General features: G+C 46.6%; 1 protein-coding gene across 4 annotated transcripts in view; it reads left to right on the top strand.

The window, feature by feature from the left end:
- The window catches only part of hdac6 (histone deacetylase 6), a 48,651-nt gene that overhangs the window by 8,495 nt on the left and 17,229 nt on the right, over nucleotides 1-22,927 (top strand). For all 4 annotated transcript variants that reach the window (XM_065020982.1, XM_065020983.1, XM_065020981.1 and 1 more), the window contains exons 7-20: nucleotides 1,782-1,878; nucleotides 2,735-2,832; nucleotides 2,943-3,047; nucleotides 3,638-3,706; nucleotides 8,154-8,280; nucleotides 9,357-9,422; nucleotides 9,816-9,875; nucleotides 9,970-10,059; nucleotides 10,575-10,749; nucleotides 14,232-14,400; nucleotides 14,826-14,954; nucleotides 17,707-17,875; nucleotides 18,321-18,523; nucleotides 20,080-20,272. In XM_065020982.1, the coding sequence (XP_064877054.1) occupies nucleotides 1,782-1,878; nucleotides 2,735-2,832; nucleotides 2,943-3,047; nucleotides 3,638-3,706; nucleotides 8,154-8,280; nucleotides 9,357-9,422; nucleotides 9,816-9,875; nucleotides 9,970-10,059; nucleotides 10,575-10,749; nucleotides 14,232-14,400; nucleotides 14,826-14,954; nucleotides 17,707-17,875; nucleotides 18,321-18,523; nucleotides 20,080-20,272 (1,750 nt within the window). The remainder of the gene's footprint in view (nucleotides 1-1,781; nucleotides 1,879-2,734; nucleotides 2,833-2,942; nucleotides 3,048-3,637; nucleotides 3,707-8,153; nucleotides 8,281-9,356; nucleotides 9,423-9,815; nucleotides 9,876-9,969; nucleotides 10,060-10,574; nucleotides 10,750-14,231; nucleotides 14,401-14,825; nucleotides 14,955-17,706; nucleotides 17,876-18,320; nucleotides 18,524-20,079; nucleotides 20,273-22,927) is intronic.

The raw sequence follows: 22,927 nt of genomic DNA, 5'->3' as shown, positions 1-22,927 counted from the left end.
TTCTATATTAACTGTGTATCTAAACAGGAAGGAGTATGTTCTCATGTTCATTATTCTATATTAACTGTGTATCTAAACAGGAAGGAGCATGTAGAGATGCTGTTTCTCATGTTCATTATTCTATATTAACTGTGTATCTAAACAGGAAGGAGCATGTAGAGATGCTGTTTCTCATGTTCATTATTCTATATTAACTGTGTATCTAAACAGGAAGGAGTATGTTCTCATGTTCATTATTCTATATTAACTGTGTATCTAAACAGGAAGGAGTATGTAGAGATGCTGTTTCTCATGTTCATTATTCTATATTAACTGTGTATCTAAACAGGAAGGAGTATGTTCTCATGTTCATTATTCTATATTAACTGTGTATCTAAACAGGAAGGAGCATGTAGAGATGCTGTTTCTCATGTTCATTATTCTATATTAACTGTGTATCTAAACAGGAAGGAGCATGTAGAGATGCTGTTTCTCATGTTCATTATTATATATTAACTGTGTATCTAAACAGGAAGGAGCATTTAGAGATGCTGTTTCTCATGTTCATTATTCTATATTAACTGTGTATATAAACAGGAAGGAGTATGTAGAGATGCTGTTTATATTAACTGTGTATCTAACAGGAAGGAGCATGTAGAGATGCTGTTTCTCATGTTCATTATTCTATATTAATTTTGTTAAATGTATCTAAACAGGAAGGACTATGTTCTCATGTTCATTATTCTATATTAACTGTGTATCTAACAGGAAGGAGTATGTTCTCATGTTCATTATTCTATATTAACTGTGTATCTAAACATGAAGGACTATGTTCTCATGTTCATTATTCTATATTAACTGTGTATCTAATCAGGAAGGAGTATGTTCTCATGTTCATTATTCTATATTAACTGTGTATCTAAACAGGAAGGAGCATGTAGAGATGCTGTTTCTCATGTTCATTATTCTATATTAACTGTGTATCTAAACAGGAAGGAGCATGTAGAGATGCTGTTTCTGATGTTCATTATTCTATATTAACTGTGTATCTAACAGGAAGGAGCATGTAGAGATGCTGTTTATATTAACTGTGTATCTAAACATGAAGGAGTATGTAGAGATGCTGTTTCTCATGTTCATTATTATATATTAACTGTGTATCTAAACAGGAAGGAGCATTTAGAGATGCTGTTTCTCATGTTCATTATTCTATATTAACTGTGTATATAAACAGGAAGGAGTATGTAGAGATGCTGTTTATATTAACTGTGTATCTAACAGGAAGGAGCATGTAGAGATGCTGTTTTTCATGTTCATTATTCTATATTAACTCTGTTAAATGTATCTAAACAGGAAGGACTATGTTCTCATGTTCATTATTCTATATTAACTGTGTATCTAACAGGAAGGAGTATGTTCTCATGTTCATTATTCTAAATTAACTGTGTATCTAAACAGGAAGGAGTATGTTCTCATGTTCATTATTCTATATTAACTGTGTATCTAAACAGGAAGGAGCATGTAGAGATGCTGTTTCTCATGTTCATTATTCTATATTAACTGTGTATCTAAACAGGAAGGAGCATGTTCTCATGTTCATTATTCTATATTAACTGTGTATCTAAACAGGAAGGAGTATGTTCTCATGTTCATTATTCTATATTAACTGTGTATCTAAACAGGAAGGAGCATGTAGAGATGCTGTTTCTCATGTTCATTATTCTATATTAACTGTGTTAAATGTATCTAAACAGGAAGGAGCATGTAGAGATGCCGTTTATATTAACTGTGTATCTAAACAGGAAGGAGTATGTAGATCTGATGAGGTCCACTCAGCTTATGGACGAAGACCAGCTGAAGACGCTGTCTGACTCCTATGACTCGGTTTACATCCACCCTGTGAGTAACTGTTTCATTCAAACACCGATGATGTCCAGAGTTGAGATAACTACAGGCAACTCCGTTAATCATTCATTGATGTCAGTGGGAGGCTTGCTAGAAAATGTGAGTTAAGAGTAAAGATCTCAAGTCAGAATATAGGCCCCTCTGTTGTTGAGTAATCAAGACCGTGGCAGTGGTGTCTCTCTCTCTCTCTCTCTCTCTCTCCCTCTCTCTCTCTCTCTCTCTCTCTCTCTCTCTCTCTCTCTCTCTCTCTCTCTCTCTCTCTCTCTCTCTCTCTCTCTCTCTCTCTCTCTCTCTCTGTCTCTGTCTGTCTCTCCCTCTCTGTCTCTCTCTGTCTCTCCCTCTCTGTCTCTCTCTGTCTCTCTCTCTCCCTCTCTGTCTCTCTCTGTCTCCCTCTCCCTCTCTGTCTCTCTCTGTCTCTCTCTCCCTCTCTGTCTCTCTCTGTCTCTCTCTCTCTCCCTCTGTCTCTGTCTCTCTCTGTCTCTCAATTCAATTCAAGGGGCTTTATTGGCATGGGAAACATGTGTTAACATTGCCAAAGCAAGTGAGGTAGATAATATATAAAGTGAAATAAACAATACAAATTAACAGTAAACATTACACATACAGAAGTTTCAAAACAATAAAGACATTACAAATGTCATATTATATATATACAGTGTTTTAACAGGGTCTCTCTCTGTCTCCCCCTCTCTCTCTCTCCCCTTCTCTCTCTCTCTCTGCCTCTCCCCCCCTCTCTCTCTCTCTCTGCCTCTCTCTCCCCCCTCTCTCTCCCTCTCTCTGTCTCTCTCTGTCTCTGTCTCTCTCTCTGCCTCTCTCTCTCTCTCGCTATCTTCTCTCTCCCCTGCCCCAGGAATCATATACGTGTGCCAGTCTGGCTGTGGGCTCTGTTCTGCAGCTGGTTGATAAGGTCATGACCTCAGAGCTCCGGAATGGATTCTCTGTTGCTAGGTAAAATAAAGATTTGCAATGTATAAACGTGACACAGCTTTTTTATCAGTCTGAGGATATTGTTTTGTATTGAGAACATATTGAGTTGTGCTTTTTAATTGGCTGATTAGACCTCCAGGCCACCACGCCCAGGTCGACCAGATGAATGGTTACTGCATGTTCAACAATCTGGCCATCGCAGCGCGCTACGCACAGACACGCCATCGAGTGGAACGGTGAGACGCATCACTGATCGGTTGATTGGCTAGTTTTTTAATTGTTTATTGGTTGATTGCAGAGTTCTGATTGGTTGATTGCAGAGTTTTGATTGGTTGATTGCAGAGTTTTGATTGGTTGATTGCAGAGTTTTGATTGGTTGATTGCAGAGTTTTGATTGGTTGATTGCAGAGTTTTGATTGGTTGATTGCAGAGTTTTGATTGGTTGATTGCAGAGTTTTGATTGGTTGATTGCAGAGTTTTGATTGGTTGGTTGCAGAGTTTTGATTGGTTGGTTGCAGAGTTTTGATTGGTTGGTTGCAGAGTTTTGATTGGTTGGTTGCAGAGTTTTGATTGGTTGGTTGCAGAGTTTTGATTGGTTGGTTGCAGAGTTTTGATTGGTTGGTTGCAGAGTTTTGATTGGTTGGTTGCAGAGTTTTGATTGGTTGGTTGCAGAGTTTTGATTGGTTGGTTGCAGAGTTTTGATTGGTTGGTTGCAGAGTTTTGATTGGTTGATTGCAGAGTTTTGATTGGTTGATTGCAGAGTTTTGATTGGTTGATTGCAGAGTTTTGATTGGTTGATTGCAGAGTTTTGATTGGTTGATTGCAGAGTTCTGATAGTGGACTGGGATGTGCATCACGGCCAGGGGATCCAGTACATTTTCCAGGAGGATCCCAGGTAGGTAACACTACTGTGTTGTTCATCTGAACCTCAGTGGCTACGGATACAGACTTTCTCTATCTCAATTTTCCAAGGCTAAAAATCAGGATATTTCTGTGTATGTGCAGGATTTCTTTTTACGTAGCTAAGGGCCTTCATAATGAGAATTTTTGTTCAAATCGACCGCAGGGTTTTTATTTCAGCTGTTCAGAAACATGAGGCAGAGACATAGGCTACATCACCATGCTTCAGAAGAGGGTGAGTAAAGAGAGAGCAGCAGCTACGTGGAGGGAGAGCTGCAACTACGTGAAGGGAGGGAGAGCAGCAGCTACGTGAAGGGAGGGAGAGCTGCAGCTATGTAAAGGGAGTGAGAGTAGCAGCTATGTAAAGGGAGTGAGAGTAGCAGCTATGTGAAGGGAGGGAGAGCTGCAACTACGTGAAGGGAGGGAGAGCTGCAGCTACGTGAAGGGAGTGAGAGCTAGCAGCTACGTGAAGGGAGTGAGAGTAGCAGCTATGTGAAGGGAGGGAGAGCAGCAGCTACGTGAAGGGAGGGAGAGCTGCAGCTACGTGAAGGGAGGGAGAGCAGCAGCTACATGAAGGGAGGGAGAGCTGCAGCTACGTGAAGGGAGGGAGAGAGAGCAGCAGCAGCTACGTGAAGGAAGGAGAGAGAGCAGCAGCTACGTGAAGGGAGGGAGAGCTGCAGCTACGTGAAGGGAGGGAGAGAGAGAGCAGCAGCTATGTGAAGGGAGGGAGAGAGAGAGCAGCCGCTACGTGGGGAGGGAGAGAGAGAGCAGCAGCTACGTGAAGGGAGGGAGAGCAGCAGCTACGTGGAGGGAGGGAGAGCAGCAGCTACGTGAAGGGGGGGAGAGCAGCAGCTACGTGAAGGGGGAGGGAGGGAGAGCAGCAGCTATGTGGAGGGAGGGAGAGCTGCAACTATGTGAAGGGAGAGGGAGGGAGAGCTGCAGCTATGTGAAGGGAGGGAGAGCAGCAGCTATGTGAAGGGAGGGAGAGCAGCAGCTACGGGAAGGGAGAGGGAGGGAGAGCAGCAGCTATGTGGAGGGAGGGAGAGCAGCAGCTATGTGGAGGGAGGGAGAGCAGCAGCTATGTGAAGGGAGGGGCAGGGAGAGCAGCAGCTATCGTGGAGGGAGGGAGAGCTGCAGCTATGTGGAGGGAGGGAGAGCTGCAGCTATGTGGAGGGAGGGAGAGCAGCAGCTACGTGAAGGGAGGGGCAGGGAGAGCAGCAGCTACGTGAAGGGAGAGGGAGGGAGGGCAGCAGCTATGTGAAGGGAGGGAGAGCAGCAGCTACGTGAAGGGAGAGGGAGGGAGAGCTGCAACTATGTGAAGGGAGAGGGAGGGAGAGCAGCAGCTATGTGAAGGGAGGGAGAGCAGCAGCTACGTGAAGGGGGAGGGAGGGAGAGCAGCAGCTACGTGAAGGGAGGGAGAGCAGCAGCTACGTGAAGGGAGGGGCAGGGAGAGCAGCAGCTACGTGGAGGGAGGGAGAGCAGCAGCTACGTGGAGGGAGGGAGAGCAGCAGCTACGTGGAGGGAGGGAGAGCAGCAGCTACGTGAAGGGAGGGGGAGGGAGAGCAGCAGCTACGTAAAGGGAGAGGGAGAGAGAGCAGCAGCTAGGTGAAGGGAGGGAGAGAGAGCAGCAGCTAGGTGAAGGGAGGGAGAGAGAGCTGCAGCTACATGAAGGGAGGGAGAGCAGCAGCTATGTGGAGGGAGGGAGAGCAGCAGCTATGTGGAGGGAGAGAGGGGGGGCAGCAGCTACGTGAAGGGAGGGGGAGAGAGAGCAGCAGCTACGTGAAGGGAGGGAGAGAGAGCAGCAGCTACGTGAAGGGAGAGAGAGCTGCAGCTACATGAAGGGAGGGAGAGCAGCAGCTATGTGGAGGGAGGGAGAGCAGCAGCTATGTGGAGGGAGGGAGAGCAGCAGCTATGTGGAGGGAGGGAGAGCTGCAGCTACGTGAAGGGAGAGGGAGGGAGAGCAGCAGCTACGTGAAGGGAGAGGGGGGAGGGAGAGCAGCAGCTACGTGAAGGGAGAGGGAGAGGGAGGGAGAGCAGCAGCTACGTGAAGGGAGAGGGAGGGAGAGCAGCAGCTACGTGAAGGGAGAGGGAGGGGGAGGGAGAGCAGCAGCTATGTGAAGGGAGGGAGAGAGCTGCAGCTACATGAAGGGAGGGAGAGCAGCAGCTATGTGGAGGGAGAGGGAGGGAGAGCAGCAGCTACGTGAAGGGAGGGGGAGGGAGAGCAGCAGCTATGTGAAGGGAGGGAGAGAGAGAGCAGCAGCTACGTGAAGGGAGGGAGAGAGAGAGCAGCAGCTACGTGAAGGGAGGGAGAGAGAGAGCAGCAGCTACGTGAAGGGAGGGAGAGAGAGAGCAGCAGCTACGTGAAGGGAGAGAGAGAGCTGCAGCTACATGAAGGGAGGGAGAGCAGCAGCTATGTGGAGGGAGGGAGAGCAGCAGCTATGTGAAGGGAGGGAGAGAGAGAGCAGCAGCTACGTGAAGGGAGGGAGAGAGAGAGCAGCAGCTACGTGAAGGGAGGGAGAGAGAGAGCAGCAGCTACGTGAAGGGAGAGAGAGAGCAGCAGCTACGTGAAGGGAGGGAGAGCAGCAGCTACGTGAAGGGAGGGAGAGCAGCAGCTATGTGAAGGGAGAGGGAGGGAGAGCAGCAGCTACGTGAAGGCAGGGAGAGCAGCAGCTATGTGAAGGGAGAGGGAGGGAGATCTGCAACTATGTGAAGGGAGAGGGAGGGAGAGCAGCAGCTACGTGAAGGGAGGGAGAGCAGCAGCTATGTGAAGGGAGAGGGAGGGAGAGCTGCAGCTACGTGAAGGGAGAGGGAGGGAGAGCAGCAGCTACGTGAAGGGAGGGAGAGCTGCAACTATGTGAAGGGAGAGGGAGGGAGAGCAGCAGCTACGTGAAGGGAGAGGGAGGGAGAGCAGCAGCTACGTGAAGGGAGAGGGAGGGAGAGCTGCAACTATGTGAAGGGAGAGGGAGGGAGAGCAGCAGCTATGTGAAGGGAGGGAGAGCAGCAGCTACGTGAAGGGAGGGAGAGCAGCAGCTACGTGAAGGGAGGGAGAGCAGCAGCTACGTGAAGGGAGAGGGAGGGAGAGCAGCAGCTACGTGAAGGGAGAGGGAGGGAGGGCAGCAGCTATGTGAAGGGAGAGCAGCAGCTATGTGAAGGGAGAGGAGGGAGAGCAGCAGCTACGTGAAGGGAGGGAGAGAGTAGCTAGCAGCTACGTGAAGGGAGGGAGAGCAGCAGCTATGTGAAGGGAGAGGGAGGGAGAGCAGCAGCTATGTGAAGGGAGGGAGAGCAGCAGCTACGTGAAGGGAGAGGGAGGGAGAGCAGCAGCTACGTGAAGGGAGAGGGAGGGAGAGCAGCAGCTATGTGAAGGGAGGGAGAGCAGCAGCTACGTGAAGGGAGGGAGAGCAGCAGCTATGTGAAGGGAGAGGGAGGGAGGGCAGCAGCTATGTGAAGGGAGGGAGAGCAGCAGCTACGTGAAGGGAGGGAGAGCAGCAGCTATGTGAAGGGAGAGGGAGGGAGAGCAGCAGCTACGTGAAGGGAGGGAGAGCAGCAGCTACGTGAAGGGAGAGGGAGGGAGAGCAGCAGCTACGTGAAGGGAGAGGGAGGGAGAGCAGCAGCTACGTGAAGGGAGAGCAGCAGCTATGTGAAGGGAGGGAGAGCAACAGCTACGTGAAGGGAGGGAGAGCAGCAGCTATGTGAAGGGAGAGGGAGGGAGAGCAGCAGCTACGTGAAGGGAGAGCAGCAGCTACGTGAAGGGAGAGGGAGGGAGAGCTGCAACTATGTGAAGGGAGAGCAGCAGCTATGTGAAGGGAGGGAGAGCAGCAGCTACGTGAAGGGAGGGAGAGCAGCAGCTATGTGAAGGGAGGGAGAGAGAGCAGCAGCTATGTGAAGGGAGGGAGAGCAGCAGCTATGTGAAGGGAGGGAGAGCAGCAGCTATGTGAAGGGAGGGAGAGCAGCAGCTATGTGAAGGGAGGGAGAGCAGCAGCTATGTGAAGGGAGAGGGAGGGAGAGCAGCAGCTATGTGAAGGGAGGGAGAGCAGCAGCTACGTTAGAAAAACTAATGTGTGTAAAATAACACATGCGCAGAACGTGATCCTTTGAGGAGAGGTTTCCGGAGGGGTGGGTGGTCGAGGGGCGTGGGTGAAAAACTCTGTTTCCGTACACCTGACCAAATGTATGGCTGTCATATGATGTCAGGAGAGGAGTGATGTAATCCCCCCCCTCTTTCCCTCTCTTCTTGTCTCTTTCTCTCTCTCTCCTCTCTCTCGCCTCTCTCTCTTTCTCTCTCCTCTCTCTCTCTCCTCTGTCTCTCCTCTCTCTCCTTTCTCTCTTTCTCTCTTTCTCTCTCTCTCTCTCTCTCTCTCTCTCTCTCTCTCTCTCTCTCTCTCTCGCCTCTCTCTCGCCTCTCTCTCTTTCTCTCTCTCTCTCTCCTCTCTCTCTCCGGTCAGCGTTCTGTACTTCTCAGTCCACAGATATGAGGAGGGTTTGTTCTGGCCCCATCTGCCCGAGTCAGACAGCAGTGCTGTGGGCACCGGTTCTGGGGAGGGATACAACATCAACCTGCCCTGGAATAAGGTACTAGTTACTGGACTAGTTAAGCCTCATCTACCTAGTTACAGGGTCATTAGTAGGTTTCAGTTTTAACAGGGTCATTAGTAGGTTTCAGTTGTAACAGGGACATTAGGTGGTTTCAGTTGTAACAGGGCCATTAGTAGGTTTCAGTTGTAACAGGGTCATTAGGTGGTTTCAGTTGTAACAGGGTCATTAGTAGGTTTCAGTTGTAACAGGGTCATTAGGTGGTTTCAGTTGTAACAGGGTCATTAGTAGGTTTTATCTGTAACAGGGCCATTAGTAGGTTTCAGTTGTAACAGGGTCATTAGTAGGTTTCAGTTGTAACAGGGTCATTAGTAGGTTTCAGTTGTAACAGGGTCATTAGTAGTTGTAACAGGGTCATTAGTAGGTTTCAGTTGTAACAGGGTCATTAGTAGGTTTCAGTTGTAACAGGGTCATTAGTAGGTTTCAGGTGTAACAGGGTCATTAGTATGTTTCAGTTGTAACAGGGTCATTAGTAGGTTTCAGTTGTAACAGGGTCATTAGTAGGTTTCATCTGTAACAGGGCCATTAGTATGTTTCAGTTGTAACAGGGCCATTAGTAGGTTTCAGTTGTAACATGGTCATTAGTAGGTTTCAGGTGTAACAGGGTCATTAGTAGGTTTCAGGTGTAACAGGGTCATTAGTATGTTTCAGTTGTAACAGGGTCATTAGGTGGTTTCAGTTGTAACAGGGTCATTAGTAGGTTTTATCTATAACAGGGTCATTAGTAGGTTTCATCTGTAACAGGGCCATTAGTAGGTTTCAGTTGTAACAGGGTCATTAGTAGGTTTCAGTTGTAACAGGGCCATTAGGTGGTTTCAGTTGAAATAGCGCCCCCATAGCTTCAACTGGTTAAGCCTCATCTACCTCTGCTATCATATTATCTCCTCAGTCTTTACCTTGTATTCTGTTTTCCTGATGTTGTTGTATCGAGGGTTGTTTTCCTGATGTTGTTGTATCGAGGGTTGTTTTCCTGATGTTGTCGTATTGATACTTTGTCTAGTAGTTTGTAAAATATGGTGACATTGAGGTCTGTTCTTTCTTTCTTTGTTCGACAGATTGGAATGACAGATGCAGACTACGTTGCCGCATTCCAGCAGCTTCTTTTGCCTGTAGCCTACGAGGTATAGTCGTTGAGATGGTTGTTAGACTTCCTCAATCGTTTGGGTTTTATATAACGTAATAGAACATAGAACATTCGAACGATGTTCTTAGAATAATAAGAACATTCGAACGATGTTCTTAGAATAATAAGAACATTCGAACGATGTTCTTAGAATAATAAGAACATTCGAACGATGTTCTTAGAATAATAAGAACATTCGAACGATGTTCTTAGAATAATAGGACCATTCGGACGATGTTCTTAGAATAATAGGAACATTCGGACGATGTTCTTAGAATAATAGGAACATTCGGACGATGTTCTTAGAATAATAGGAACATTCGGACGATGTTCTCAGAAGAATAGGAACATTCCGATGTGATTTCCCCCCATAACAGTTTGTTTGTTGCAGTTCCAGCCTCAGCTTGTCCTGGTGGCAGCAGGCTTCGACTCTGTGATAGGTGATCCCAAGGTAAGGAGAACCAAATATGAATGTTCTTTATCTACAAGTTGACGTTATAGAAATGTATATGAGTTCTGAAAGATGTTGTGTGTTTTTACCCTAGGGAGAGATGTCTGCCAGTCCTCAGTGTTTCTCTGTTCTGACTCACATGCTGCTGGGCCTGGCTCAGGGGAAGTTGCTGTTGGTTCTCGAGGTAACAACAAACCACTCTACATGTCTTTTATTTAGCTTCGATTACACATGCAGCCCAAATCAGATCTTTGGATGAAAATTACAGGCCTCTCTCATCTTTTTAAGTGGGAGAACTTGCACAATTGCTGGCTGACTAAATACCTTTTTGCCCCACTGTAGCTTCGATTACACATGCAGCCCAAATCAGATCTTTTGCCACTAATTGGTCTTTTGACCAATCACATTAGATCTGGCCACTAATTGGTATTTTGTCCAATCACATCTGATCTTTTGTCACTAATTGGCCTTTTGACCAATCACATCAAATATTTTGTCAATAATTGGGCAAATGAAAATGATTCTGCTGCCTGTGTAAACGCTGAGTTGGGGTAGGTTGAGTTGGCTTCCATACCACATCATATATCTAACTGCGTGCGCCCCACTTTTATGGTTAAAGTCCATGTGTGTTGAATGAAAGAGATCTGTTTTATAAAGTTATAGTGAGTGACGTTGATGCCGCTTGTTTCATGTTTTCAGGGAGGATACAACCTACAGTCCACAGCAGAAGGGGTGTGTGCCTGTCTGAGGTCACTATTGGGGGAGTCCTGCCCCCGCTTGGGGTCACCATCCATCCCGAGTGACAGTGCCCTGAAATCCATCTCCAGGTCTATCTCTGCTCTGTACCCTTACTGGACCAGTCTGCAGGTACTGGGTAAGTACTGGAGAACCCCTTCATAACCCCTTAATAACCCCTTATAACCCATGTATAACCCCTTATAACCATTCATAACCCCTTATAACCATTCATAACCCCTTATAACCCCTTATAACCATTCATAACCCCTTATAACCATTCATAACCCCTTATAACCCCTTATAACCCATTCATAACCCCTTATAACCATTTATAACCCCTTATAACCATTCATAACCCCTTATAACCCATTCATAACCCCTCATAACCCATTTATAACCCCTTATAACCATTCATAACCCCTTATAACCCCTTATAACCATTCATAACCCCTTATAACCCATTCATAACCCCTCATAACCCATTTATAACCCCTTATAACCATTCATAACCCCTTATAACCCCTTATAACATTTACATTACATTTACATTTAAGTCATTTAGCAGACGCTCTTATCCAGAGCGACTTACAAATTGGTGCTTTCACCTTATGACATCCAGTGGAACAGCCACTTTACAATAGTGCATCTAGGTCTTTTAAGGGGGGGACCTTTATCCTATCCTAGGTATTCCTTAAAGAGGTGGGGTTTCAGGTGTCTCCGGAAGGTGGTGATTGACTCCGCTGTCCTAACCATTCATAACCCCTTATAACCCATTCATAACCCCTCATAACCCCTTCATAACCTCTTATAACCCCTTCATAACCCCTCATACCCCATTCATAACCCCTCATAACCCCTTATAACCCCTTATAACCCCTCATAACCCCTTATAACCCCTCATAACCCCTTCATAACCCCTTATAACCCATTCATAACCCCTCATAACCCCTCATACCCCATTCATAACCCCTCATAACCCCTCATAACCCCTTATAACCCATTCATAACCCCTTATAACCCATTCATAACCCATTTATAACCCCTTATAACCCATTCATAACCCCTCATAACCCCTTCATAACCTCTTATAACCCATTCATAACCCCTCATAACCCCTCATAACCCCTCATACCCCATTCATAACCCCTCATAACCCCTCATACCCCATTCATAACCCATTCATAACCCCTCATAACCCATTCATAACCCCTCATAACCCCTTATAACCCCTCATAACCCCTCATAACCCATTCATAACCCCTTATAACCCATTCATAACCCCTCATAACCCATTCATAACCCCTCATAACCCATTCATAACCCCTTATAACCCATTCATAACCCCTTATAACCCCTCATAACCCCTTATAACCCCTTATAACCCATTCATAACCCCTCATAACCCCTCATAATCCTTTATAACCCCTCATAACCCCTCATAACCCCTCATAACCCCTCATAACCCATTCATAACCCCTCATAACCCCTTATAACCCCTTATAACCCATTCATAACCCATTCATAATCCTTTAAACCCATTCATAACCCCTCATAACCCCTTATAACCCCTCATAATCCTTTAAACCCATTCATAACCCCTCATAACCCATTATAACCCCTTATAACCCCTCATAACCCATTCATAACCCCTCATAACCCCTCATAACCCATTCAAACCCCTCATAACCCCTTATAACCCATTCATAACCCCTCATAACCCCTTATAACCCATTCATAACCCCTCATAACCCATTCATAATCCTTTAAACCCATTCATAACCCCTCATAACCCCTCATAACCCCTCATAACCCCTTATAACCCCTTATAACCCATTATAACCCCTTATAACCCCTCATAACCCATTCATAACCCCTCATAACCCCTCATAACCCATTATAACCCCTTATAACCCATTCATAACCCCTCATAACCCCTTATAACCCCTTATAACCCATTCATAACCCTTTAAACCCATTCATAACCCCTTATAACCCATTCATAACCCCTTATAACCCCTTATAACCCCTTATAACCCCTTATAACCCATTCATAACCCCTCATAACCCTTTAAACCCATTCATAACCCATTCATAACCCCTCATAACCCCTTATAACCCATTCATAACCCCTTATAACCCCTTATAACCCCTTATAACCCATTCATAACCCCTCATAACCCTTTAAACCCATTCATAACCCATTCATAACCCTTTAAACCCATTCATAACCCCTTATAGTTTATTTTATTTTATTTTTACAGGGACAGTGCACATTAATCAATGTTTCAGTAAAAGTGCCGGTTTTAGCCAGCCGGCTAATTTTCAACCGCAGTCCCTGGGCAGGTTATTAAAAACAATTAGAATATAGACAATAGCACCATAGAACAAGCAAGACATAGCATACAGACAGAGCAACATAGAACAAAAAGCAGCAAGACAAAATTCATAAAAGCAACAAAGTGTTTCCACACCTCACAAGCTACAGACAACAGACAACATGGAAAGCGGCAACACACAGCTAGGGACCATGTTCACAAATCTGATTGACCTTTAGCCAGGTCTTCAAGCATTTTGTGAAAGTGTGATATGTGGTGCAGTTATGTGTGTCTGATGGCAGTGTATTCCAGACATGGGAAGCTCTCACAGAGAATGCAGATTTACTAAAGGTGCTTTTCCTTAGGGGAACTATACAGTCACCTCTCATGGCAGACCTTGTGGATCTGCTGCCATATGTCTGGGTTTTCTGTTTAACAAAAATATTGAGTGGAGGGGGAGGAGCCAGGCCATTAAGGATCTTGAATACAAGACATGCGTCGGTGTATTGCACAAGATTTTCCCAACTCAAGAGCTCATGCTTTCTAAGGATGTGACAATGATGATGGCTATCGGGCTTCCTATCAAGCACTTTGAGAGCCTGTTTGTAGACAGACTGGATAGGTTTTAATGTTGTACAGCAAGCTTGGGCCCAACTAGTCAAGCAGTATGTTAAGTGGGGGAGTATCATAGATTTGAAGTACAGTTTTGCTACCTCTGTAGTCAAACAATTTCGTATAAATCGTAAATTAGCTAGATTGAATTTAGTTATTTGAATTACCTTTTTCACATGCTTTTTAAAAGAGAGGTTGGAATCAAGTATGATGCCAAGGTACTTAAAATCGGATACCACCTGGAGCTTCTCCCCTGACACATAGACATCTGGCTCAGTAGCATCTGTTGCCCTATAACCCCTTATAACCCCTTATAACCCTTATAACCCATTCATAACCCCTTATAACCCCTTATAACCCCTTATAACCCCTTATAACCCCTTATAACCCATTCATAACCCCTTATAACCCATTCATAACCCCTTATAACCCCTTCATAACCCCTTATAACCCCTCATAACCCCTTATAACCCTTAAACCCATTCATAACCCCTTATAACCCCTTCATAACCCCTTATAACCCCTCATAGCCCCTCATAACCCCTTATAACCCTTTAAACCCATTCATAACCCCTTATAACCCCTTCATAACCCCTCATAGCCCCTCATAACCCATTCATAATCCTTTAAACCCATTCATAACCCTTCTATAACTTCTTCATAACCATGCATGACTGTGGTTTGTCTCCAGAGGGAGGGCCTCTATCAGACAGCGACCCCCTGAACCCAGCCCTGACCCCAGCAGAGAGCAGTATGGAGTTAGGTGAAGAGCTCTGTGAGGAGAGAGGAGACAGCCTGGACCTGACCACGGGCCTGGTGTACGACCAGAGGATGATGGAACATCACAACATGTGGGACAGGTAGGAATCAATCAAAGACACAAGAACATTTGGGGCAGGTGAGAATCAATCTAAGACACAGGAACATGTGGGACAGGTGAGAATCAATCAATGAGACAAGAACATGTGGGACAGGTAGGAATCAATAAAATACACAAGAACATGTAGGACAGGTGAGAATCAATCAAAGACACAGGAACATGTGGGACAGGTGAGAATCAATCGAAGACACAAGAACATGTGGGACAGGTGAGACACTGAGGTCCTGTCCAGAAACATATCCCCCTCCCTGGAAAGCAGTCCCAGTTGTCACTCAGTGGAAACTCCTGGCTAAATAAAATAAATATGAAATCATCCCCCCAATCCCTGAGGGTTCCTTCACTATCCAGCCGTAGCCTCATGTTGAATGTACTGTATGGAAATTATGTTATTTTGGTTGTTGGCAGCCACCACCCAGAGCTTCCCCAGAGGATCCATCGTATCTTCACCCGTCACGACGACCTGGGCTTGGTGTCCCGTTGCCTGAGGATACCGGCTCGACTTGCCTTAGAGGAGGAGCTGGCTCTGTGCCACAGGTAACTTCTACCAAGAACAAATTAAAGATATAGGACTATTACTGGTCGTACAGGGTTATTACTGGTCATATAGGGTTATTACTGGTCATATAGGGTTATTACTGGTCATATAGGGTTATTACTGGTCGTATAGGGTTATTACTGGTCATATAGGGTTATTACTGGTCATATAGGACTATTACTGGTCGTATAGGACTATTACTGGTCGTATAGAGTTATTACTGGTCGTATAGGGTTATTACTGGTCGTATAGGGTTATTACTGGTCGTATAGGGTTATTACTGGTCGTATAGGGCTATTACTGGTCATATTATTACTGGTCATATAGGGCTATTACTGGTCATATAGGGTTATTACTGGTCATATAGGGCTATTACTGGTCATATAGGGTTATTACTGGTCATATAGGGCTATTACTGGTCATATAGGGCTATTACTGGTCATATAGGGTTATTACTGGTCATATAGGGCTATTACTGGTCATATAGGGCTATTACCGGTCATATAGGACTATTACCGGTCATATAGGACTATTACCGGTCATATAGGGTTATTACCGGTCATATAGCGTTATTACCGGTCATATAGGGTTATTACCGGTCATATAGGGTTATTACTGGTCATATAGGGTTATTACTGGTCATATAGGGCTATTACTGGTCATATAGGGTTATTACTGGTCATATAGGGTTATTACTGGTCATATAGGGTTATTACTGGTCATATAGGGTTATTACTGGTCATACAGGGCTATTACTGGTCATATAGGACTATTACTTGTCCAATAGGGCTATTACTGGTCATATATGACTTACTGGTCATATAGGGTTATTACTGGTCATACAGGGTTATTACTGGTCATACAGGGTTATTACTGGTCATATAGGGTTATTACTGGTCATATAGGGTTATTACCGGTCATATAGGGTTATTACCGGTCATATAGCGTTATTACCGGTCATATAGGGTTATTACCGGTCATATAGGGTTATTACTGGTCATATAGGGCTATTACTGGTCATATAGGGTTATTACTGGTCATATAGGGTTATTACTGGTCATATAGGGCTATTACTGGTCATATAGGACTATTACTGGTCATATAGGACTATTACTGGTCATATAGGGTTATTACTGGTCATATAGGGTTATTACTGGTCATATAGGGTTATTACTGGTCATACAGGGCTATTACTGGTCATATAGGACTATTACTGGTCCAATAGGGCTATTACTGGTCATATATGACTTACTGGTCATATAGGGTTATTACTGGTCATACAGGGTTATTACTGGTCATACAGGGTTATTACTGGTCATATAGGGTTATTACTGGTCATATAGGGTTATTACTGGCCAGAGTACTGTCATAGTTGTGTATCTACTGTGTCTGTAGTGTGTATCTCCTGTGTCTGTAGTGTGTATCTACTGTGTCTGTAGTGTGTATCTACTGTGTCTGTAGTGTGTATCTACTGTGTCTGTAGTGTGTATCTACTGTGTCTGTAGTGTGTATCTACTGTGTCTGTAGTGTGTATCTACTGTGTCTGTAGTGTGTATCTACTGTGTCTGTAGTGTGTATCTCCTGTGCCTGTAGTGTGTATCTCCTGTGTCTGTAGTGTGTATCTACTGTGTCTGTAGTGTGTATCTACTGTGTCTGTAGTGTGTATCTACTGTGTCTGTAGTGTGTTGATGTGTCTGTAGTGTGTATCTACTGTGTCTGTAGTGTGTATCTACTGTGTCTGTAGTGTGTATCTCCTGTGTCTGTAGTGTGTATCTCCTGTGTCTGTAGTGTGTATCTACTGTGCCTGTAGTGTGTATCTACTGTGTCTGTAGTGTGTATCTACTGTGTCTGTAGTGTGTATCTACTGTGTCTGTAGTGTGTATCTACTGTGTCTGTAGTGTGTTGATGTGTCTGTAGTGTGTATCTACTGTGTCTGTAGTGTGTTGATGTGTCTGTAGTGTGTATCTACTGTGTCTGTAGTGTGTATCTACTGTGTCTGTAGTGTGTATCTACTGTGTCTGTAGTACTGTGTCTGTAGTGTGTATCTACTGTGTCTGTAGTGTCTGTATCTACTGTGTCTGTAGTGTGTATCTACTGTGTCTGTAGTGTGTATCTACTGTGTCTGTAGTGTGTATCTACTGTGTCTGTAGTGTGTATCTACTGTGTCTGTAGTGTGTATCTACTGTGTCTGTAGTGTGTATCTACTGTGTCTGTAGTGTGTATCTACTGTGTCTGTAGTGTGTATCTACTGTGTCTGTAGTGTGTATCTCCTGTGTCTGTAGTGTGTATCTACTGTGTCTGTAGTGTGTAATATAATGTTATTTATCACATGCGCTGAATATAACTGAATATGTCGACTTTACTGTGAAATGCTTCCTTACAAGCCCTGAACCAACACAATTAAAGAAGGAAGTAAACAATAATTATGCTCCCTACACAAGGAGTACCGGTACTGAGTCAATGTGTAGGGGTACGAGGTAGCTGAGGTAATATGTACAGTTGAAGTCAGAAGTTTTCACACCAAAGTACGTTCATGAAACATGTTGGTATTACAGACTGGGTAACGTGTACATGGTATTTAATGATCTGGAGGATGATGTGCTCATAATGCCGTTTGTCAGTTTGTTTACGGGGCGAAGCCAAACCCACATTTCCACATTGCGTGGACAATCCATACATTTTTTTTTTTTCTCCAATAATTATTATTTCAAATGTTGTAATTCTGTGAATGTGTCTAATCTGTGTCTGTAGCTTGGAGCACATAGCCAAGATCAAGGCCACAGAGGGGATGAAGACGAGGGACCTTCACAGACTGGGAGATGAGTACAACTCTATCTTCATCAGTACTGAGAGCTACAGGAGCGCCCGGTTGGCCGCTGGGGCCTGCTTTAATGCAGTACAGGCTGTTCTGACGGGACAGGTTGAACATTACCTCCATCACGTTGACCTCTAACCCCGCTGTGGCCAGTGAATGTTAAAAGTTAGGCACTCAGGCTGCCTTTTGTGAGGACATAGTTTCCTGAATGAATTACTGTAAAGCCGTAAAAATGCTGTTGCGAAGCTTAAATGAAAGACTTGACGAAGGGTTTTTAAAAGTGATGTTTGTTTGAAAGAGCATAGCCTTCTATTAGTCAACATGGTTGTATTATCAGACTTAGGGTTACACAATTCCCCTAAACTTTCCCCAATTACCCAGCATTCCAGGCTGTTGGATTCCTGGATTTCCTGATTATTCCTTCCTGATTCCAGTTATTTTCCAACTGGGATTTTTTGGGAAAACTAGGGAATTTTGGGGGAAGTTCCTAGAATTTTGCAACCCTATTTATCAGACTGTTGTATGCCCCCCCCCCCCCCCCCCCCCCCAGGTCCGTAATGGCGTGGCCATCGTGCGCCCCCCTGGTCACCATGCCGAGAAGGATGCTGCCTGTGGGTTCTGTTTCTTCAACACCGCCTCCCTGACTGCCCGATACGCCCAGTCCATCTCCCAGAAGCCCCTGCGGGTCCTCATCCTGGACTGGGATGTTCACCATGGCAACGGAACACAGCACATCTTCGAAGAGGATGACAGGTACCTAGCCGTGCCTGGTCCATATCTGGTGCACTGCTTTTGACGAGGGTCCAGAGGGGTTTCTGCTGTGCTGCTTCTGACGAGGGTCCAGAGGGGTTCTGCTGTGCTGCTTTTGACGAGGGCCCAGAGGGGTTCTGCTGTGCTGCTTTTGACGAGGGCCCAGAGGGGTTCTGCTGTGCTGCTTTTGACGAGGGCCCAGAGGGGTTCTGCTGTGCTGCTTTTGACGAGGGCCCAGAGGGGTTCTGCTGTGCTGCTTTTGACGAGGGCCCAGAGGGGTTCTGCTGTGCTGCTTTTGACGAGGGCCCAGAGGGGTTCTGCTGTGCTGCTTTTGACGAGGGCCCAGAGGGGTTCTGCTGCTCTCCTCTCTCCATCCAGTGTCCTCTCCCTCACTAACTCCAACCCTCTCCTCTCTCCATCCAGGGTCCTCTCCCTCACTAACTCCAACCCTCTGCTCTCTCCATCCAGTGTCCGCTACCCCTCCCTCACTAACTCCAACCCTCTCCTCTCTCCATCCAGTGTCCTCTCCCTCACTAACTCCAACCCTCTCCTCTCTCCATCCAGTGTCCTCTCCCTCACTAACTCCAACCCTCTCCTCTCTCCATCCAGTCTCCTCTCCCTCACTAACTCCAACCCTCTCCTCTCTCCATCCAGTGTCCTCCTCACTAACTCCAACCCTCTCCTCTCTCCATCCAGTGTCCTCTCCATCCAGTGTCCTCCCACTAACTCCAACCCTCTCCTCTCTCCATCCAGTGTCCTCCTCACTAACTCCAACCCTCTCCTCCATCCAGTGTCCATCCAGTGTGTCCTCTCCCACTCACTAACTCCATCCCTCTCCTCTCTCCATCCAGTGTCCTCTCCCTCACTAACTCCATCCCTCTCCTCTCTCCATCCAGTGTCCTCTCCCTCACTAACTCCAACCCTCTCCTCTCTCCATTCAGTGTCCTCTCCCTCACTAACTCCAACCCTATCCTCTCTCCATCCAGTGTCCTCCTCACTAACTCCAACCCTCTCCTCTCTCCATCCAGGGTCCTCTCCCTCACTAACTCCAACCCTCTCCTCTCTCCATCCAGGGTCCTCTCCCTCACTAACTCCAACCCTCTCCTCTCTCCATCCAGTGTCCTCCTCACTAACTCCAACCCTCTCCTCTCTCCATCCAGTGTCCTCTCCCTCACTAACTCCAACCCTCTCCTCTCTCCATCCAGTGTCCTCTCCCTCACTAACTCCAACCCTCTCCTCTCTCCATCCAGTGTCCTCTCCCTCACTAACTCCAACCCTCCTCCTCTCCATCCAGTGTCCTCTCCCTCACTAACTCCAACCCTCTCCTCTCTCCATCCAGTGTCCTCTCCCACTAACTCCAACCCTCTCCTCTCTCCATCCAGTGTCCTCTCCTCACTAACTCCAACTCTCCTCTCTCCATCCAGTGTCCTCTCCCTCACTAACTCCAACCCTCTCCTCTCTCCATCCAGTGTCCTCTCCCTCACTAACTCCAAGCCTCTCCTCTCTCCATCCAGTGTCCTCTCCCTCACTAACTCCAACCCTCTCCTCTCTCCATCTAGTGTCCTCTACATCTCCCTGCATCGCTACGAGGATGGGACCTTCTTCCCTACTTCCGAGGACGCACACTACAACAGAGTGGGCGAGGGGAAGGGAGCAGGGTTCAACGTCAACATCCCCTGGAACGGAGCCAAGATGGGCGACGCGGAGTACCTTGCAGCCTTCCACTCAGTGGTCATGCCCATCGCTAGAGAGGTACAGTATCCTTCCACTCAGTGGTCATGCCCATCGCTAGAGAGGTACAGTATCCTTCCACTCAGTGGTCAGGCCCATCGCTAGAGAGGTACAGTATCCTTCCACTCAGTGGTCATGCCCATCGCTAGAGAGGTACAGTATCCTTCCACTCAGTGGTCAGGCCCATCGCTAGAGAGGTACAGTATCCTTCCACTCAGTGGTCAGGCCCATCGCTAGAGAGGTACAGTATCCTTCCACTCAGTGGTCAGGCCCATCGCTAGAGAGGTACAGTACCCTTCCACTCTGGTCAGGCCCATCGCTAGAGAGGTACAGTATCCTTCCACTCAGTGGTCATGCCCATCGCTAGAGAGGTACAGTATCCTTCCACTCAGTGGTCATGCCCATCGCTAGAGAGGTACAGTATCCTTCCACTCAGTGGTCATGCCCATCGCTAGAGAGGTACAGTATCCTTCCACTCAGTGGTCATGCCCATCGCTAGAGAGGTACAGTATCCTTCCACTCAGTGGTCAAGCCCATCGCTAGAGAGGTACAGTATCCTTCCACTCAGTGGTCAGGCCCATCGCTAGAGAGGTACAGTATCCTTCCACTCAGTGGTCAGGCCCATCGCTAGAGAGGTACAGTATCCTTCCACTCAGTGGTCATGCCCATCGCTAGAGAGGTACAGAATCCTTCCACTCAGTGGTCAGGCCCATCGCTAGAGAGGTACAGTATCCTTCCACTCAGTGGTCAGGCCCATCGCTAGAGAGGTACAGTATCCTTCCACTCAGTGGTCATGCCCATCGCTAGAGAGGTACAGAATCCTTCCACTCAGTGGTCATGCCCATCGCTAGAGAGGTACAGTATCCTTCCACTCAGTGGTCAGGCCCATCGCTAGAGAGGTACAGTATCCTTCCACTCAGTGGTCATGCCCATCGCTAGAGAGGTACAGTATCCTTCCACTCAGTGGTCAAGCCCATCGCTAGAGAGGTACAGTATCCTTCCACTCAGTGGTCAGGCCCATCGCTAGAGAGGTACAGTATCCTTCCACTCAGTGGTCAGGCCCATCGCTAGAGAGGTACAGTATCCTTCCACTCAGTGGTCATGCCCATCGCTAGAGAGGTACAGAATCCTTCCACTCAGTGGTCATGCCCATCGCTAGAGAGGTACAGAATCCTTCCACTCAGTGATCAGGCCCATCGCTAGAGAGGTACAGTATCCTTCCACTCAGTGGTCAGGCCCATCGCTAGAGAGGTACAGTATCCTTCCACTCAGTGGTCAGGCCCATCGCTAGAGAGGTACAGAATCCTTCCACTCAGTGATCAGGCCCATCGCTAGAGAGGTACAGTATCCTTTCTCTCTCTCTCTCTCTCAATTCATTTCAAAGGGCTTTATTGGCATAAGAAACATATGTTTATATATCGATATTAAACAAATGTGAAATAAACATTAAAATATGAACACTAAACATTACACTCACGAGAGTTCCAAAAGAATGAAGACATTTCAAATGTGATATTATGTCTATATACAGTGTTGTAACGATGTGCAAATAGTTAAAGTACCAAAAGGGAAGATAAATAAATATAGGTTGTATTTGCAATGGTGTTTGTTCTTCACTGGTTGCCCTTTTCTTGTGGCAACAGGTCACACATCTTGCTGCTGTGATGTCACACTGTGCAATTTCACCCAGTAGATATGGGAGTTTAATCTGAGGGAAATATGTCTCTCTAATATGGTCATACATTGGGCAGGAGGTTAGGAAGTGCAGCTCAGTTTCCACCTCATTTTGTGGGCAGTGTTCACATTGCCTGTCTTCTTTTGAGAGCCATGTCTGTCTACGGCGGCCTTTCTCAATAGCAAGGCTATGCTAACTGAGTCTGTACATAGTCAAAGCTTTCCTTATGTTTGGGTCAGTCACAGTGGTCAGGTATTCTGCCACGGTGTCCTCTCTGTTTAGGGTCAGTCACAGTGGTCAGGTATTCTGCCACGGTGTACTCTCTGTTTAGGGTCAGTCACAGTGGTCAGGTATTCTGCCACGGTGTCCTCTCTGTTTAGGGTCAGTCACAGTGGTCAGGTATTCTGCCACGGTGTACTCTCTGTTTAGGGTCAGTCACAGTGGTCAGGTATTCTGCCACGGTGTCCTCTCTGTTTAGGGTCAGTCACAGTGGTCAGGTATTCTGCCACGGTGTCCTCTCTGTTTAGGGTCAGTCACAGTGGTCAGGTATTCTGCCACGGTGTACTCTCTGTTTAGGGTCAGTCACAGTGGTCAGGTATTCTGCCACGGTGTCCTCTCTGTTTAGGGTCAGTCACAGTGGTCAGGTATTCTGCCACGGTGTACTCTCTGTTTAGGGTCAGTCACAGTGGTCAGGTATTCTGCCACGGTGTCCTCTCTGTTTAGGGTCAGTCACAGTGGTCAGGTATTCTGCCACGGTGTCCTCTCTGTTTAGGGTCAGTCACAGTGGTCAGGTATTCTGCCACGGTGTACTCTCTGTTTAGGGTCAGTCACAGTGGTCAGGTATTCTGCCACGGTGTCCTCTCTGTTTAGGGTCAGTCACAGTGGTCAGGTATTCTGCCACGGTGTCCTCTCTGTTTAGGGTCAGTCACAGTGGTCAGGTATTCTGCCACGGTGTCCTCTCTGTTTAGGGTCAGTCACAGTGGTCAGGTATTCTGCCACGG

This window comes from Oncorhynchus nerka, linkage group LG7, assembly GCF_034236695.1.
Source record: "Oncorhynchus nerka isolate Pitt River linkage group LG7, Oner_Uvic_2.0, whole genome shotgun sequence".
Lineage (NCBI taxonomy): Eukaryota > Metazoa > Chordata > Actinopteri > Salmoniformes > Salmonidae > Oncorhynchus > Oncorhynchus nerka.
Note: the sequence above shows the minus strand (reverse complement) of the source record. Positions and strands in the feature narration are given on the sequence as shown.